Consider the following 17,824-nt stretch of genomic DNA (forward strand, 5'->3'; position numbering starts at 1 on the left):
TAATCTTATTATTACAGTCATAGCATTTGTTATTGGAGCAGACAAGACAATGGCAATAGGTAGGGAAGGAAGTAGACATATTCTTGTGTGGGTGAATGAAATGAATAGACAGAAGAGATTTTGGAAATGGGGAAAATAATTAGCTTGGTTTTATATATGTTGAATTTGAATTGCCATCAGGGTATCTCATGAACATTGGAAAAGGGCTTGGAATTCTTGTCCCAAAGACGGGGAGGGTCGAGGTCGACTTTATGAATCACTGGCTTTTATATCCCAGGAGGATGTAGCTTAGGAAGAGGTAAGGGCTTCAACCTTGTAATAGACCTACTTTAAGAGCTTATTAGAAGAGGGACTTATGTAAGGTGCAGAAAGCTAAGAGTTTTTTTTTTTTTTTTTTAAGATTTTATTTATTTATTTGACAGTGAGCGAGCTAGTGCACAAGTAGGGGGAGCAGCAGGCAGAGGGAGAGGGAGAAGTAGACTCCCCGCCGAACAGGGAGCCTAGTGCAGGGCCGGACCCCAGGACCCTGGGATCATGACCTGAGTGGAAGGCAGCCGCGAAACTAACTGAGCCACTCAGGTGCCCCAGCTAAGGGGAGTTTTATGGACCATTAAATAGAAAGCATTTTCAAGGTCACTGCCAGGCTGTTTAGACCTAATAGAGACGGTAATGGTGGCTGAGTCCCAGGTCACACTTGAAAGTCCCACCTATGCCTCCAGCTAGAGGTGTGATACTTAATAAGAACCTTTCCCAGTTGGGCCTCCATTCCCTTATTTGTTTAAGAAAAATGTGTGGAGTACCCTTTGAGTTTTTATCTCATGTACATCCAGACAAATGGCTACATCTGAGAGAATTCACTGTACGAGGTGGTCAACCTTGGAGGTGTTTTCTGGAAGCAAACACAGCGTAAGAGAAGCACTTTTCTCTGTATTTGCTTTAGGGCTGTGTGTCCTTTAGGGCATTTAGGTGAGGACTGAGGAGAAGCCCCTGGATTGACTTTCAGGAGCTCTCTGGTGACTATTGCTGACACTCAGGGGGGTTGAGAAGTTGGGAGCCCGTGTGCAGTGAGCAGAGTAGAGGGTTGATCAGGGATAGAGGTGAAATAGGTCGTGATGGCAGAGTAAGTTTGGGCTTGGGAAGCTTTTTGTAAGCAAAGTTAGCTCCAGTACCTTGGTTGGGGCAAACTGGGGCATCGTTGATGGAGAAGTGGGATGAAGTGAACTTTCCTGTAAGCCAGCTGCAGTGCTCGTCTGTGTCTTCTCATTTTGACTTGGTAACAACTTCCCCGCAGAATGGGCTCCTCTAATCCAGTTAAGTCCTATATGCTAGACATATAGCTGTCCTCTTGAAATACATCTTGGGAAATCCCCACTCCTCTTACTTAATTTCTTAACAGCCAAGAAGTTCTACTTTGCTGTGGCTTCCTGTCTTATGGGTCGTGTTTTTGTACTATTCCCTGGGTTTTTATGGACGTTCTCCAGCCCTTATACTTTTCTGCTCCAAATTAAAGACACCTGGTTTCTTATCTGACTTGAGGAGTCAGAATCAGTGTTCCCTTAAGTTACAGCAGATCGGGGCGCCTGGGTGGCTCAGTGGTTAAGTGTCTGCCTTCGACTCAGTTGGTGATCCCGGCGTCCTGGGATGGAGCCTGCTTCTCCCTCTCCAATTCCCCCTGCTTGTGTTCCTTCTCTTGCTGTCTCTGTCAAATAAATAAATAAAATCTTTAAAAAAAAAAGTTACAGCAGATCATTGTAGATCATATTTAATTTGTGTTTTGCTGCTTTAATGCATTTTTCTAACATGTGTATTTAAATTCATTTCTTTCACAATGTGGTCGTCTTCCTGAAACCTAGCTGGAATTTCCAATATTCCTATCTTGTGACCTTTATCCATTTCTTTGTCTTTGAATTGTGTCCCTCACAGTGCAACCTTAAAAAACTATATGAAGTATCTGAAACAATCTTAAACTAAAAAGAACTCTTTTCTTTATTGTTAAGCAATTTAAGTGTCTGTCACAGGTAAATGTCTTACTGTAGGTAGATTTTATGGGTGTTCTTTTAAGGACCTCATTCAGCAGAACAGAGAACAAAACATTATCCTCACTTCTAGGATTAGCAGTTTCCCAGGAGTAAGTCTGTTCACTGAACTGTCACAGTTCATGGTCAAAATGTAATACTAATAAAGTCTCACAGGTGAGGGAGAGAATGGGGAAATGGTGATGCCAAGTAAAGATGAAAGTCTGGAGGGTGTTACGAGTTACACAAATGGATCACGCATCATATACAAATGATGTAGGGGCACCTGGCTGGCTCAGTTGGGTAGAGCAGGCAACTCTTGATCTTGGGGTTGTGAGTTTGAGCCCCATTTTGGGGGCAGAGTTTACCTTAAAAAAAATTTATACACACACACACACACACGATGTGGACACGTATTGATCATTATAGATCCTTTTACGAATCAGATGAAACGCTTTGTACTTTTTCCGGAGAAAAGCTGAAGCATACGCTTCCATCTATACATTCATCCTTATTTCACGTGCCATTCTAGGAGGTGCATTTTCCCCCTGCAGCTCCTTCATGGACTCCCCAATTAAGCACACTGTATACCCATACCGTCCAATACTCATGTAGCAATTTAAATTTAAACTAATTAAAATTAAATAAAATTAAAAGTTCAGTTCCTCAGATCAGTCACATTTCAAGTGGTCAAAGCCATGTGTGCTTAACGACTACCATACTAGATAGTACGGGAATAGAGTATTTCTATCGTCGCAGAAGGCTCTGGCTGATCATGGTGCTCTGTATTTTCAGGACGGTTTAAGAAGACTTAGTTCCCTAACCTCTCTTTTCCCTCCACTCTCTCCACCACTGTTAATGATTAGTTCGTATACCTAACTACAGAGGTGCCTTGTTTTAAGCAAAATTGTGAGTATATATTTCTTAAAAGTTTAATTAGGTGACTTATCTTCAAAAAAGAGTACTTATTGGGTCCCCTGGGTGGCTCAGTCAGTTAAGCTTGGTTTTGGCTCAGGTCATGGTCTCAGGGTCGTGAGATCAAGCCCTGCATCAGGCTCCATGCTCAGCACAGAGTCTGCTTGAGATTTTTCCCCCTCCCCTTCTGCTCCCCCCCACCCGACTTGTGCTCTCTCTCTCTCGCTCTCTCTTTCTAAAATAAACAAAATCTTTAAAAAAGTATGTATTGAAATGAGTTCTTTAAATAGGGTGTTCTGCTCTGGCATTGTGATAGTGTAGTCTGGTTCATAGTTTTTCCCTTCTCTTGCTATCTCTGTGGGGTAATGTTCAGTGGTCGACTAGATGATTTATTTCATCTGGCAAGTTGTACCTCCAAAAAAAAGGTGTGCTTCCAGGTTGGTCTCTTCCTATGGTATTTTGCTTAAGTCTTCACTGTTTGTGTGTGTGTGTGCGTGTGTGCGTGCGTGTACCTCTTGCTGTAGAAATAAAGTACCCATTAGACTTAGTGACTTCCTTGACTTCTTGCTCATGCATTTTAGCACGACAACCAAGAAGACTGGAACTAATTAGGCTGTTAAGTGAGATACACTGATACTAAGATTCAAGGAATGGATCCAGCTCTAAGCGAAAATAGAAATAATTCAGAGATTATCCGTGCTTTTGTTTCCTTGGTTAGTTTCTTTGAGCCTCAGAATAAGTGGTATGCCTCTAAACTAGGACATTCAGGGTAAATGCAAAAGGAATGTGTGATTTTGAGAAAAAAAAAAAAAAGAATCTGTTCCTAAATTTAAACCAAGAGTGATAAATTCAATTTAAGTGTTTAGAAGTAAGAACTAGTCAAGGGGTTACCGAGTATGGGTTTCAAATCTGAATTTTTTTTTTTAAGATTTTATTTACTTATTTCAGAGGGAACATGAGAAGGGGGAGCTGTAGAGGGAGAGGGAGAAGCAGACTCCCCGCTGAGCAAGGAGCCTGACACAGGGCCCCATCCCAGGACCCTGGGATCATGACCTGAGCCAAAGGCAGACACTTAACAGATTGAGCCACCCAGGTGCCCCATCAAATCTGAAATTTTGAGGAGAGCAGTTTACAGACCCAGCCTGCTCTCCCTTTGGCAGCTTATTAGAGGAATGTTGTCATTTTTAATGTTCAGCAGCTCCCTGTTGGAGCCAGTAGTACTTATTTTAAAGTGGTATTTTCATTAGACTTGCAAGAAAGAACCAATTTTTTGTCCCTTCCCACACATTTTAATAGACTTCAAAAATAGAATGGGGGAAGAGCTGATTGAATAGAGAAAGAATTGTAAGCCCGGAAAGTACAAATAGAAAAATAAGAATAGAATAACGACAATAAAGGAGGAAGTTATTTACTCTTTGTTCTCAATTTTGCATTTATTTGATACCTCACCATATGTAAAGTTTTGTGCAAGATGTTGCAGAACCAAAAAAGGACAAATGAATGGATAGAATTAGGTGTGGTGAGTCCCTCCCAGGGAGTTGACATTGTAATTAGGAAAGAGATGCATACCCAGTTTACAGTGGTTAGAGCACAAGTGAGTGAGAGCTATTATCAGGTGGAAATGATGATGAGAGCAAAGAAAAGAGGAAGATTAGGTTTCTGGGGGCGGCCATGGCAAGCTTCTTGGATGAGGTGATCTGAACTAGGCCTTTGAATGACTAGGATTTTCCTAGCTGTCTAGGTGCTGGGAGGGAACTCCCAGTCCAAGATAAGGGCCTGAACGAACTGGGCTGTAAATTCCTGTGATAGGTGTGGGGACGGCGCGTTGTAGTGATATAATTGTGACAGGTTTGTAAGTGAGGTCGGGTGGCCCTTTGAATGCCCTGCTCAAAAACTTTATATAATGAAAATAATGAAGAAATAAGTGGGGTTAGTTATCTGTTAAGAATGGAAGCAGTTGGATCTATAAACAATAAAAAATGTCTGCCTTTAATCCCTACAAACATTCCTATTAGAGTTTTATATTTTCTCTGCTTGGATCTGATTCCCTCACGGTTTACTGTAGTATAATGGCTTTGGGAAACCAGCAAGGGGTTAGGAAAAGCCAGAGAAAAGGGTAATGCTAATACACTATCCATAAACAACTGATAGTTAAGATAAAAGTACACGATAGAAAAGTTGGAAAAATAGTGTTGTAAAAAGGAAAGAGTTGACAAACAGTGCTTTTTGTCTTCAGTTTTGAGGTATCTGCTGAAAACATATTTCATTTTCTTTCCTGCCGGTGACCTACTTACCCATTTTCCCATTCAGATTATTATGTACTGTATACAACATGTGTTGGTGCCAGCAAACGTATTGTAATCCTAAGGTATCCATTGTGTGTGTAACAGGTTTATTTATTCAAAAGGACATTGATGTCATTCGTAGCTTTGTATAAATCTAACTTCAGGGTCTTCTTGACAATCCTTAGGCCATATACATATTTGCGTGAGTGTGTGCCTCTATAAATATACACCTGTATTCTTTAGATATAACTCACATACCATAAGATTCACCCTGTTGATGTATACAATTCAGTGGTTTTTAGTATATTTACAAAGTTGTGCGACCATCGCCCACTATCTAATTCCAGAATATTTTCATCACAACCGCCCCCCCCCAAAAGAAAAGAATCCCTGTATCCATTATCAGTCCCTCCCCATTTACCTTTCCCCACCCATTTCCTAGTACCAAGAATCTACTTTCTATTATGGGTTTGCCTATTCTGAACATCACATATAAATGGGAGGCCACATACAATATTATTAACGATTCAGTTGATGGACATTTGAGTGGTTTCCACTTTTTGGCTATTATAAATAATGCTGCTATGAACATTCACGTACAAGTTTTTGTGTGGAGTATGTTTTCATTTCTCTTAGGTATATACCTACGAGAGGAATTGCTGGGTCATATGGAAAGTTTATGTTTAATGTTTTAAGGAACCGCCAGGCTGTTTTCCACTATCATTGCACCGTTGTACATTCCCATTAGCAGTGCGTGAGGGTTACAGTTTCTCCATATCTTCAACACTTGTTTATTGTCTGTCTTTTTTGATTCTAGCCATCCTAGTGGTATCTCACTGTAGTTTTGATTTACGTTTCCCTACTGGCTAATGATGTTGACCATTTATGCCCATTTTTAAATCAGGATAATTGTTTGTTTGTTTTTAAGATTTATTGATTTAGGGTGCCTGGGTGGCTCAGTCGGTTGGCTGACTGCTTTCGGCTCAGGTCATGGTCTTTGGGTCCTGGGATTGGGCCCTGCGTTGGGCTCTCTGCTCCGAGGGGAGCCTGCTTCTCCCTCTGCCCCTCCCCCTGCTCAGGCTCTCTCTGTCTCTCTCAAATAAATAAAATCTTAAAAAAAAAAAGATTTATTTATTTAGGGACACTTGGGTGGCTTAGTCAACTTAGTTAAGCGCCTGCCTTTGGCTCAGTAGTCAACTTAGTTAAGCGCCTGCCTTTGGCTCAGGTCATGATCTCAGGGTCCTGGGATTGAGCCCTTGCTGATTGAGCTCAGCAAGGAGTCTGCTGCTCCCTGTCCCTCTGCCCTGCCCCTCCCCTCGCTTGTGCTCTCTTTCTCTCGCGTGCGCTTGTGTGCTCGCTTGCTCTCTCTCTCAAATAAATAAATAAGGTCTTTTTAAGAAAGATTAAAAAAAAACTCTTTAAAAAAGACCATTTAAGAAGACTTTATTTATTTGAGAGTGGGAAGGGCAGAGGGAGAGGGAGAGAATCTCAAGCAGACTCCACACTGAGCTTGGAGCCTGACCTGGGTCTCAGTCTCACGATCCCGAGATCATGACCTGAGCCGAAACCAAGAGTCTGACTCTCAAGTGACTGAGCCACCCAGGTGCCCCTCTTACAGACTTTAATATAAACCCGTAAGGTTTTATATGGTGTGATCGTGGTATGCATGCTGTTTTATCACTCAGCAACAGTATATTTCCACAGTCCCACCTCTCCATGTTTCCTCAGGAAGTGCAAAACATCCCCAATTAGGCATTTAGGGCATTTGCATTTGCCCTACTGTTTACATTTTTGCAAAATTTCTTTTCTTTTTTTTTCTTTTTGAGGTGATTGTAGAATAGTATGGGGATGTATTTTTTGCTATAGTTTAGAAAATTGATAACTCGGGGGAAAGTATGGGCATTTTTATAATGGTATAATGTGTTTCCATGAAACTGAATCTTTTTAGAGAGCATGCTTTTTTTTTTTTTTAAACATTTTATTTTGTTTTTCTAAGTAATCTCCACACCCAACATGGGGCTCGAACTCAACAACCCTGAGATCAGGAGTTGCATCCTCCACTGACTGAGCCGGCCAGTTGCCCCGAGCATGTTTCATTTTTATTAGACATAGTAGGCATGCCAATTTCATTATTATTACCTCTGCACTTAGAGGCATGTTCAGGGTGCGATAGGAATGTGGGGGAAGGGACTTTAGTGGGAGATGAGGTCTAGCTGCATCTGTCTATGGGGGTGAGCAGGAGTTCGCCAGGGTAGCAAGAGGAAAGGATCAAAGGGAGGTGAAGTATAAAAAAAGCCACAGAGTAAGCATCTTACTGCAGGATCACCTACAAGGCAGAAAAGCCAGCATTTGCAGTCCCAAAGCCAGCTGATGTCATTGGTAGTTGAAAGGGATCACAAGGGCATCCACTGAAGCTCTACCCGAAGCCTTGCTCTTTCCCTCACCTCAGCCACTTACCTTTCTGGACTCCACATCTGATCAGGGTGCCCGCTGCTGAAGCTATTTCAGTGCCCTCATCCTGTCAAGGGTGTAGGTGGAAATCCTTCCCACGTGTCTCTGGCCCTGCCTGTTTTCAGGGCCACTCCCTCCAGTCCCCTGTGTATGGCACTCTCCTCCCTCTCTGGGTTCCGGGTGCTCAGGCCTGCCTTGGGCTCATCCTCTGCCAGGCTGCCTTTGCCACTTTCTGGCTCCGGCTCCCTCTGCTTTTCTCGGGGTTTTCTCCTCCTCCTATTGCTGAGCTTCCTGCTACTGAGCTTAGCCTGTGATCAGACCCACTTACCTGGGTCAAATCCCCCTGCAGTGGAATCAGACCTTGGTGAGGCTGCTCTCTATGGACAGCATGCAGCTAAAATAATCTTTGAGACATTGCTTTGGAAGAGCCCACCCTGGAGCCTGCTGGGTAGTCTCTCACTAACACAGCTCAGTTTCCCTCTGGTCTTGGAAGTTACCACCTTTTTAACTGAGCAGCGGGTGAAGTAGCTGGCTGAGTTACAGGGCCGTAGTGTATGAAAATTAAGTCCCCCTGATGTCTGGAATCACATGTGGCTCCATGAAATACTCACATGTGGGGCCTGGGTCTGACTGGGAGAGCCGCAGGTTTGCACACTGCATCTCTCACTCACCGAGGGAGATGCTGGGCAGAATCCCCTGCACTATTTAAGTTGTTTGATTTCTGGTTCAGTATGAACAGTTGCACACTCTATCAAGTGCCTTTCATTTGTAGGTCTTGCCATAGTTGTAGCACACACGGGTTTGTGTGCAGATTGTCCCTTTGCCCAGCTACAAGCTGCACATGGCAGGAGCTGGGTGGCTGTGGCCGCATCCACAGTGTCTGGCACACAGGAGGCTTCGCTAAGTGCTTGTAACTGCTTTGCCACCCACTCCATGGAACGCTAGGCTTCTGGGGAGATGCTTCAGAGTTCTGCCGACATTTGATTCACATTTCATTTAAAACGTGTTTAGAGGTGCCTGGGTGGCTCAGTCAGTTAAGCATCCAACTCTTGATTTTGGTTCACGTCATGATCTCAGGGTTGTGAGATGGAGCCCCACATCAGGCTCCATGCTCAGCATGGAGTCTGCTTGTCCCTCCCCTTCGGCTGCATGCCTGCTCCCTCTGTCTCTCTCTGTCTCTGTCTCTCTGTCTCTGTCTCTCTCTCTCTCTCTCTGTGTAAAATAAATAAATAGAATCTTAAAAAAAAAAAAAGTCGTAGGCACAGTTAGATGTGCTTTATTTATAGTACATGTCAGTGGATTGACCACTACTGGTTCTGTCAGGTTACCTTGCTCTTGTGCAGTTCTTGAAATAAAGCCAGCAGTTGACTCTTAGCATTGCAGCTGCTTATTTTCACCTGCCTGCAGCAGGTAACAGGAAAACCCTCAGAAATCAGTGCAAAGGCAGTGGAGCCTAATATGTTAAGTGGCAGGCTTTGGATAGTTGGCTGCCTTGAGATCTCCCTCTCTCCATCTCTTCCTAGCTGTGTGACCTCAAGCAAGGTAGTAGACCTCTCTGAGTCAGGGTCCTCATCTGTAGCGTAGGGATAGGGAGACACTTGAGAGGAGTGGATGTAGTGAAGCAGAGTAAAGGGCTTACAGGCCTTAGTCAGTGTTCACTGTTCAGCTGTTGTTACTGTTGCTATTTCATCTTTAACCCCAAATGTCAAAATTTTGAAGAGTCTCATTTATTTGTTGATTGAATTTATAAGTTAAGAGCTGCTGTATGTACGTTTCACAAAAATACCTTTGCTTAAAAAAGGTGTGTGTCAGGGGTAAAACCTTTGGTTTAGACTAAGAGAGGCTAGTGCTTTAGCCCAGCTTCCCGCATAATCTGTCACTCAGAAACCTTCACATTGAATTTGATCTCTAGGGCTAGGCTTCCTCATGTCTGCCTGCATAATCCTCTTCTCTGTTCTGCCCAGGACTCGTACTGAAATTTGACTTAAGAAATGGTCATGAAAGAAACCTTTCCTTAAAACTACCAGTTAAGACTTCTTCATGCGTTCATTGCACAGAAACTTCCTGCACTCCTATAATGAGCTTTTACCTATTGTCCATGACCGAGTGAATCTTCCCAATGGCCCTAGGAGGTAGGATGTCAGGTAGCTTGCCCAGGGGTGTGTGCTCTTGGCCTTTGGCACCAAGAACTCTTCTCCTTTCCGATAGTGGGCAGCTATTAAGTCACAAAGTTTTCACCTTTGCCTTGCCTGCCCAGAAGCTTTACAACACAGTGCTACCTTAGCCTTTGCCCAGCTTTTCCTTTGTTGCGTTGGTGTTCCTCCCTCTTGTGACTCTTCTTTTTTCTTGTTTGTGTTAGCTTTATTTAATTCTTTGGAATAGGATTATTCTAAACCACTCAAAATTTGGGCAAATTTAGAAGAATGAGTGACATATTTTACATTAAAAAAATTTTTTTAAAGATTTTATTTATTTATTTGACAGACAGCCAGCGAGAGAGGGAACACAAGCAGGGAGAGTGGGAGAGGAAGAAGCAGGCTCCCAGCGGAGGAGCCTGATGGGCTCGACCCCAGGACCCCGGGATCACGCCCCAAGTCAAAGGCAGACGCTTAACGACTGAGTCACCCAGGTGCCCCATTTTAAAAAAAATTTTATTTGAGAGCAAGAGAGAGGGTGAGAGAGCACAAGCAGGGGGAGCAGGCTCCCCGCTGAGCAGGGACCTCCCCCCCCAACACGGGGCTCAATCCCAGGACCTGAGATCATGACCTGATCCAAAGGCAGACGCTTAACCAACTGCGCCACCCAGGTGCCCCCGTATTTTTCATTTTTGTCCTAAAAAAATTTTACAGTTGTCTGAGTATGAAACTTAGAAAAGAAGGGTGGGCAGGCAAAAAACTTCTTGAAAAAAACAATGATTAAAGTGTAGTATTGGGGGGCGCCTGGGTGGCACAGCGGTTAAGCGTCTGCCTTCGGCTCAGGGCGTGATCCCGGCGTTATGGGATCGAGCCCCACATCAGGCTCTTCCGCTATGAGCCTGCTTCTTCCTCTCCCACTCCCCCTGCTTGTGTTCCCTCTCTCGCTGGCTGTCTCTATCTCTGTCAAATAAATAAATAAAATCTTAAAAAAAAAAAAATAAAGTGTAGTATTGGGGGGCACCTGGGTTGCTCCATCGGTTAAGCATCTGCCTTCAGCTCAGGTCATGATCCCGGGGTCCTGGGATTGAGTCCCGCATCACGCTCCCTGCTCAGTGGGGAGCCTGCTGCTCCCTCTGCCTGCCGCTCCCCTTGCTTGTGCACTTGCACGTGCGCGTGCGTGCTCTCTCTGACAAATAAATAAAAATCTTTACAAAAAAATGTAGTATTTGATTCTAGGATTTTTGGGGGGGGGTGAGAAAGGTCATGGACTGCTTTCAGGTGTGGTTTTCCTTTTATTTTTATTTTTTCTGGTTTCCCTTTTAAATTAGAATCTAGGTGCTAATAGAAGTTGTATTTATTCACATTTTAATTTTTATTTTTACCCTTAAAACTATGAAAACAAAAGTACATTGCTAAGGTGAGCTTTCTAATTTTTTCTTTGCAGATAATGATGCTACTTGAACCGAACAATTAAGGTAACATTTATGACCTATGTAATATGCTTTTCTTATTCAGGATTCTTTATCAAATTTAGCTGAATTGTTCAAGTCATGTTTTAACCTTGGTGAGGATTATTATTATTGCCCGTGGGCAATCATTCTGAACTGTGGAGTATAAAAGACTTCACATTATATTTTAAGGTAAGTTCTGAAAATAGCATAACAGGATGCCTTTATTCATTCGTCTTACACTGAAGTTTCAAAGGGTTTTACTGTTTTAAGAAAAGAAAAAGGGAGTTTTTTTAATGTCTCTAAGCCAGTTACGGTTATGTTCATGTATAAATTGCCTGAAGCTGGCTTTTGTTGGATTTAGTGGGAAATAAGATGGTTTATATAATTATCTCTATCACCATGTATGTTTATGTACAATTCTACAGTAAGAATCAGAGAAGCGTTTGTCCTGGTGCATGGGTCTAGCATACCCCAGATTTGTTTAATCAGAATAATGGCACCAAGAATCCCACATTATTATAGAAAAAGAAAAGAACTGTGTCAAAGTGTCCTGATAAAATTATAAATGACAAATCAAGGAATGTCTAAGACTTAATTTGGTAGATATATGCAACCAGTCACCTGGGTAGAGGTTATTAATAATCTGGCTTATAATTTGATGTGAAGATCCTAACAATTCAGTGCTGTGCAATAAAGCTTTGTGTCTGGTAAGGTAGTTAGAGACTTAAATACTGGGCTAAATGGTGTACTAGAATCATGCACATCTTTTACATCCTTATAACACGGAATGGAACTTTGGGGTTCATGTATCTTGAAAATTTTGTGAAGGGAACAACCTTGGAAAGGGGGCTTCTGGGGAAGGTTCCTGGTGTCGGTGATGACCATGCTGAGTGGTTCCGAGGGCCCAGCAGTTAGGTGAAGTAGGGTAGGATCACCAAAGGAGAAAGCAGCACGTGCCAGGGCCAAGGCAAGGGAGAGCGTGGGAGCTAAGCAAGTGGAATTGAATTTCAGTTCCATCGGACTATGCATTTCCAAATGACTGAAGCTGAAAATGGGGAGCAGGGCTAGGTGTCTTGTCTTAGAAGTTGGACTTAGATCTGAATCTCTGGAGAACCACTGGAGTGTTAAGGATAGGGCCTTAGACCAATGCTTCTTCCCCATGTCATAATAGCTGGTATGCATTTTTGGTTTTGTTTTTCCTTTTTGCTATAAATTGAAATTGTTTAAGCAAGATTGCAAAGTTAAACAAAGGAACAGATTTATCAGGTTGTTACCTATGTCAGGAAATTAAGAGTTTGGGATTGTTTCAGTTTCCTCTTTGACATGAATTTAGTTTGGGCATTGAGCAGAGCAATTCACTAAAGTGAAAGAAGTCTGCAAGAGGTAAGTACTTTGATTGCCTCATAGTTTTGTTGGCCAATTTAAATTGTATCAGTTATAGTAGTAATTACTATAGTAGTAATTTAAAAGGGTCAATAAGAGTTACGGACAAGTTCTACAGGTTTTACCAGAATAGGGTATCATGTAGTTGGAAATGCACAATTCTTACACATTACAGGAAGTATTTAATTCCATTATACTGGGTCACATTTGCATATAACCAGGAGATAGCCAGATAATGTTCCCTGCAGTGAATTTCCAAATCCGTCCTAGTCAATGTAACAATTATTGTTCATGTCTTCATTACCTTCCCATTGATGGATTCACAATATATCCACTTTCATGTTAAAGTTAATTACCATTTTTGCTCTAGAACTGTGCTGGCCACTACAGCTATTGCCTCTTTAAGTGTGACTATTCAAATTAGTTATGATTAAATAAAATTTAAAATTCAGTTCCTCTTTCCCTCGAGCTACATGTCAGATGCTCAGTAGTCACATGTGGCTAGTGGCTGCCATATTGGACAGTGCAGATGGAGGACATTTCCATCATTACAGAAAATTTTGTTAGTGCTACTCCAAAGGTTGTCTCCTTTTACAAATTTTAATGTACTTAAAAGCCATGTAGTAGTGAAATATTTACAGATTAAATGATATAATTTGATTCAGAATAACTGTGGAGAATGGAGAGTTATAGAAGAAACAGAATTTGCCATAAGTTGATAATTGGTGAAGCTAGGTTTGGAATCCATGGGGGTTTCATTATATATATTCTCTTATTCAGAAATTTTGTGTATGTTTGAAATTTTCCATAACAAAGAATAAAAACAGAAGCCTTAAATAGGAACAGTGCTCCTGTCGGCACTTAAAAGTAGCCATCTGGGGACACCTGGGTGGCTCAGTCGGTTAAGCATCTCCCTTAGGCTCGGGTCATGACCTGGGATCGAGTCCCGCATTGGGCTCCCTGCCCAGCAAGGAGCCTGCTTCTCCCTAAGCCTGCCGCTGCCCGCTTGTACTCTCGCGCTCTCTCTCCCCCTCTTGCGCTCTCTCTCACTCTCTCTGGTAAATAAGTAAATAAATAAAATCTCAAAAAAAAAAAAAAAAGTAGCCATCTGTAAATGGGCACCTGAAATTTTACCCTACACAGGCCGGTGCCTATGGTGTAGGGAAATGTTTATTCTTGCCCCAGGGCTTCCCCAAAAGGGTACTTAGAGTACTGCATTTTTTTTTTTAAGGTTTTATTTATTTATTTGATAGCATAAGCAGGGGGTAGGGGCAGAAGGAGAGGGAGAAGCAGGTTCGCTGCTGAGCGAGGAGCCTGATGTGGGGCTCAATCCCAGAACCCTGAGATAATGACCTGAGCCGAAGGCAGATGCCTAACCAACTGAGCCACCCAGGCGCCCACATTTTTAAGGTTTATCTCATTCCCTCTGGAAGCATACAAGTGACAGCCCAGGTTCATATTTATTAAGAGTTGGAACTGCCCGAATGAGTCTTGTGGGCAGAATGTGCTAGATTATGGTATTCTGTTAAAAAATTCCATTGCTGCTGACATTAATTTTAGCCAAGTCCAAGTAGTGTTCCTAATGAAGAGAATGGAGTCCATTTATTCAGTCATTGGCTTATTTTTGTTCACAGCCGGATCAGTCAGCTTCGTCTCTGGTTTCCTGGTTACCAGCTCCTATGGTGATAGCGTTGGAAGAGAGAAAGGGGAGGTCATTGAGAAAACCCTTGGCACAAGACGAAAACCATCAGTAAAACTGTCACTGTGCCACCAAAGGGCTGTTTCAAGTTGTTACACACACCTCCCTACTTTGGTCTCCTACTGCATCTCTAACAAATGGTGGCAGGGCTTATTGTGGGTAGAGGGGAATGGTTGAGAGCAAGGTCTTTGCGGTGAGACTTGGCTTTGAGTGCCTGCCTCAGTCAGCTGTGACGAAAGAGTGAGCCCTCACTGGCTGTATTAGGGAGCAAGAGTAGGCTTGCGTCTGGTACATGGTTGAGTCTCAGGGTATGGCAGCTCTTGCTATTAGGTATTTTCTGTACAGAAAGGAATGGGGACTCTGTTTTTTTTGCCCTTACGTACTGATATTCGTAGAATCATGTAGAGAAATGTAGAGGTCTAAAGGAATGTAATGGTACCTTTTTATTTTACAGGGTTCTAAGTCAAAGTCTTGAGATTAATAATGGCAGGAAAATCTTCGCTTTTTAAAGTAATTCTCCTTGGAGATGGTGGAGTTGGGAAGAGCTCTCTAATGAACAGATATGTGACCAATAAGTTTGATACCCAGCTCTTCCATACAATAGGTGTGGAATTTTTAAATAAAGATTTGGAGGTGGATGGACATTTTGTTACCATGCAAATTTGGGACACAGCCGGTCAAGAGCGATTCAGAAGCCTGAGGACGCCGTTTTACAGAGGTTCTGACTGTTGCCTGCTCACTTTTAGTGTTGATGATTCTCAGAGCTTCCAGAACTTGAGTAACTGGAAGAAAGAATTCATATATTACGCAGATGTGAAAGAGCCCGAAAGCTTTCCTTTCGTGATTTTGGGCAACAAGATTGACATAAGTGAACGTCAGGTGTCTACAGAAGAAGCCCAAGCCTGGTGCAGGGACAACGGCGACTATCCTTACTTTGAAACAAGTGCAAAAGATGCCACAAATGTCGCAGCGGCCTTTGAGGAAGCAGTTCGAAGAGTGCTTGCTACTGAGGATAGGTCAGATCACCTGATTCAGACAGACACAGTCAGTCTGCACCGAAAGCCCAAGCCTAGCTCATCTTGCTGTTGATCGTTAGAGAGGTTGCCTATGCGATCTAACCAACTTACACACATACACAAAAAAGACACAGGGTGGAGAAGAGAATTAGCATTTGCAGCAATGGATCATCTACTCATAAAATTAAACTAACCACATTGCTGCTTTGTTAGTGGGTGGGAGAAGGGACACATCCACTCGTGGAAGAATCAATTTACTCAGTAGTGGCACCTTACATTTATAAATTGTAATGGTTGTCTAATAACGTTTAATTTAAATATGTACGTTACAGAGCTAATAAATGAGATGATCAGTACTTTAATTATAGTTAAAACGAAACACTTGAATATTCTGGAAGTTATTGTTTGTTTTTCCTGGGAAAATGGAGAACTACTTTTTATATGTGTATATTTTTATGTAATTAGCATTCAGTTCCTGGTTGAGGGAAAAAAATTCCCTAAAGCAATAATGTTAAATAATAAAGATTAAAACCTAATGCATTTGCTTGCTGCGATTTGATTTCTTCTTCATTCTCTTTAAGTGTTCACATTTTTCATTCTCCATATCAGAATTGCTCTCACTAGTAATCACTCATTCGTGTGCCACATGTCAGTCCCCCCACCCCCAAAACAGAAGCCAACTTTATTACTCTTGGACGAAATACTAAGAATTGTACTTTGTGTGAGGGTAAATGACATCTTCGTTCAGTCACATATGTAATGCCTTCTCATTGAACACTGTTTAGTGATTTGCCGTCAAGGAGATTTCGATGAAGTGAATTGTAGTCTTTCTCAGGTAAAGTTCATAGGCTCTACATTTGTGCCTGTCCCATCCTACAGAGGCCGACCAACCCACTGTGGGTTTTCAGGACATGCCTTGCTCATTGGGAGCCACCGAACAAGAATAGCAGTGTCAGCAAGTTCAGCTTTTGAAAGTCTGATCTAACAGAACACACAGTTTGGCTCTAGGCATAACATTTTAACATTTTGAATTTGAGGAAATTAAATCTCTTCATATTCTCAGGTTAGAGACAGTTGCTCTTTTTATTATTTATAATCAATCCCCCCTCCCAAAACTGTAATCCTCCATCAAAAAAACAAAGTAGGAATCCATTGACAAATTGGTGTATATTATATATTCTTCCTTTTGTTTTTTCTCTAGGGGATTTGCCTTTTTTTTTTTCCAATCAAAAGTGTCCCCATTGTTTTGTGACTTGCTGTTTCCTCTTAATATATGTGGACATACTTCCATTATAGCATATCTACCTCATTTATCAGCTGTACGGATGTTTACCAATTTATTCAAACAGTTCTCTAGTGACAGACATCCAGCAGCAATATCTGAAAAGTGCCAGTTTCCCACACCTTGTTCAGCAGTGGGTATTAGGAGTAAATTTTTTGTTCATTTTTTGAATAGATGAGTCACGTTTCAAAATCATAAGACTTAGGAGACAGGTATCTATACCCTTGCCACCCAGTTCCTGTCCGTGGAGGCAGCATGTGTCAGTTTCTTGAGTATCAAGCTAGATATTCAGTATATAAGGGAAGCATATTGTATCAGTTTGCTAGGGCTGCCATAACAAAATGTAGACTGGGCGGCCTCAACAATGGGAATTTTTCTCACAGTTCTGGGGCTGTATGTCCAAGATCAAGGTGTTGGTAGGTTTAGTTTCTCCTAAGGTCTCTCCGTGGCTTGCAGATGACCCTTCCTCTGTGTGCAGCACCCCCCCCCCATGCCACCATGTGTCTCTGTCTAAATTTCCTCCTCTTATAAGGACACCAGTCAGATTGGATTAGGGCCCACCCTAGTGGGCTTGGTTTGACTTAATCACCTCTTTAAAGGCCCTGTCTCCAAATACAGTCACATTCTGAGGGACTGGGGGCTATGTCTGCAACATATGAATTTTGGGGGGACGCAGTTCAGCCCATAATACATATGTATGTGTGTAGGTGTTTACATAATGTGTAATTTTGATTCTTGTATACATTTAACTAATACTTTGCTGTTTTTTAAAAAACTTCTAAGCGGCTTTTCAGTAACCTTTTTTCAGCTAAATAGTCAAGAGGTCTAGAGCTGGGAAGCAAAAAATGGTCAAGGGAACACATCTTCATGTGTGTCAAGACAGGCTGGGGCAAAAGGAAAGTAATCCAGTTTAACACCGTGACTCAGAGGAATCCAGTGACCAGGGCTAGCTGACCAAGCACAGTACTGAAACGTGACCACTAAGGAGGAACAAAACCTGGCAGTAGCTTCGGACTTCAACGAACTGAGGGGAAAAGCTCTTCAATAAGCAACGAAAGGTAGCTGCAGATCTGACTCTTTGTTTTTAGGAAGTAAAAGGTCTTTTGATTGGCTGGTGTTACCTAAACAAAGATGACAAATACTGAAAAAACAAGAGTTGGGGAAGAAAGCAGTTGGCGCCAGAGGCAGCCAG

At 42.3% G+C, this 17,824-nt stretch overlaps 1 protein-coding gene across 4 annotated transcripts in view; it reads left to right on the plus strand.

Annotated features, from left to right (window-relative positions):
• Window positions 1-15,886, plus strand: part of RAB9A (RAB9A, member RAS oncogene family) — a 32,799-nt gene extending 16,913 nt beyond the window's left edge. For 3 of the 4 annotated variants that reach the window (XR_008958659.1, XM_057310155.1, XM_026478128.4), the window contains 2 exons: window positions 11,246-11,276; window positions 14,789-15,886. Coding sequence is in view for 3 of the 4 variants with exons in the window: in XM_057310155.1 (XP_057166138.1) it covers window positions 14,818-15,423 (606 nt within the window). In the remaining variant the exon portion in view is untranslated. Of the gene's footprint in view, window positions 1-10,150; window positions 10,296-11,245; window positions 11,277-14,788 lie in introns of all 4 variants that reach the window. The other variant, XM_057310154.1, reaches the window with a different exon arrangement.
• Window positions 15,887-17,824: the final 1,938 nt, after the last annotated feature.

Source organism: Ursus arctos, chromosome X (genome assembly GCF_023065955.2).
Source record: "Ursus arctos isolate Adak ecotype North America chromosome X, UrsArc2.0, whole genome shotgun sequence".
In the NCBI taxonomy this organism is placed as follows: domain Eukaryota; kingdom Metazoa; phylum Chordata; class Mammalia; order Carnivora; family Ursidae; genus Ursus; species Ursus arctos.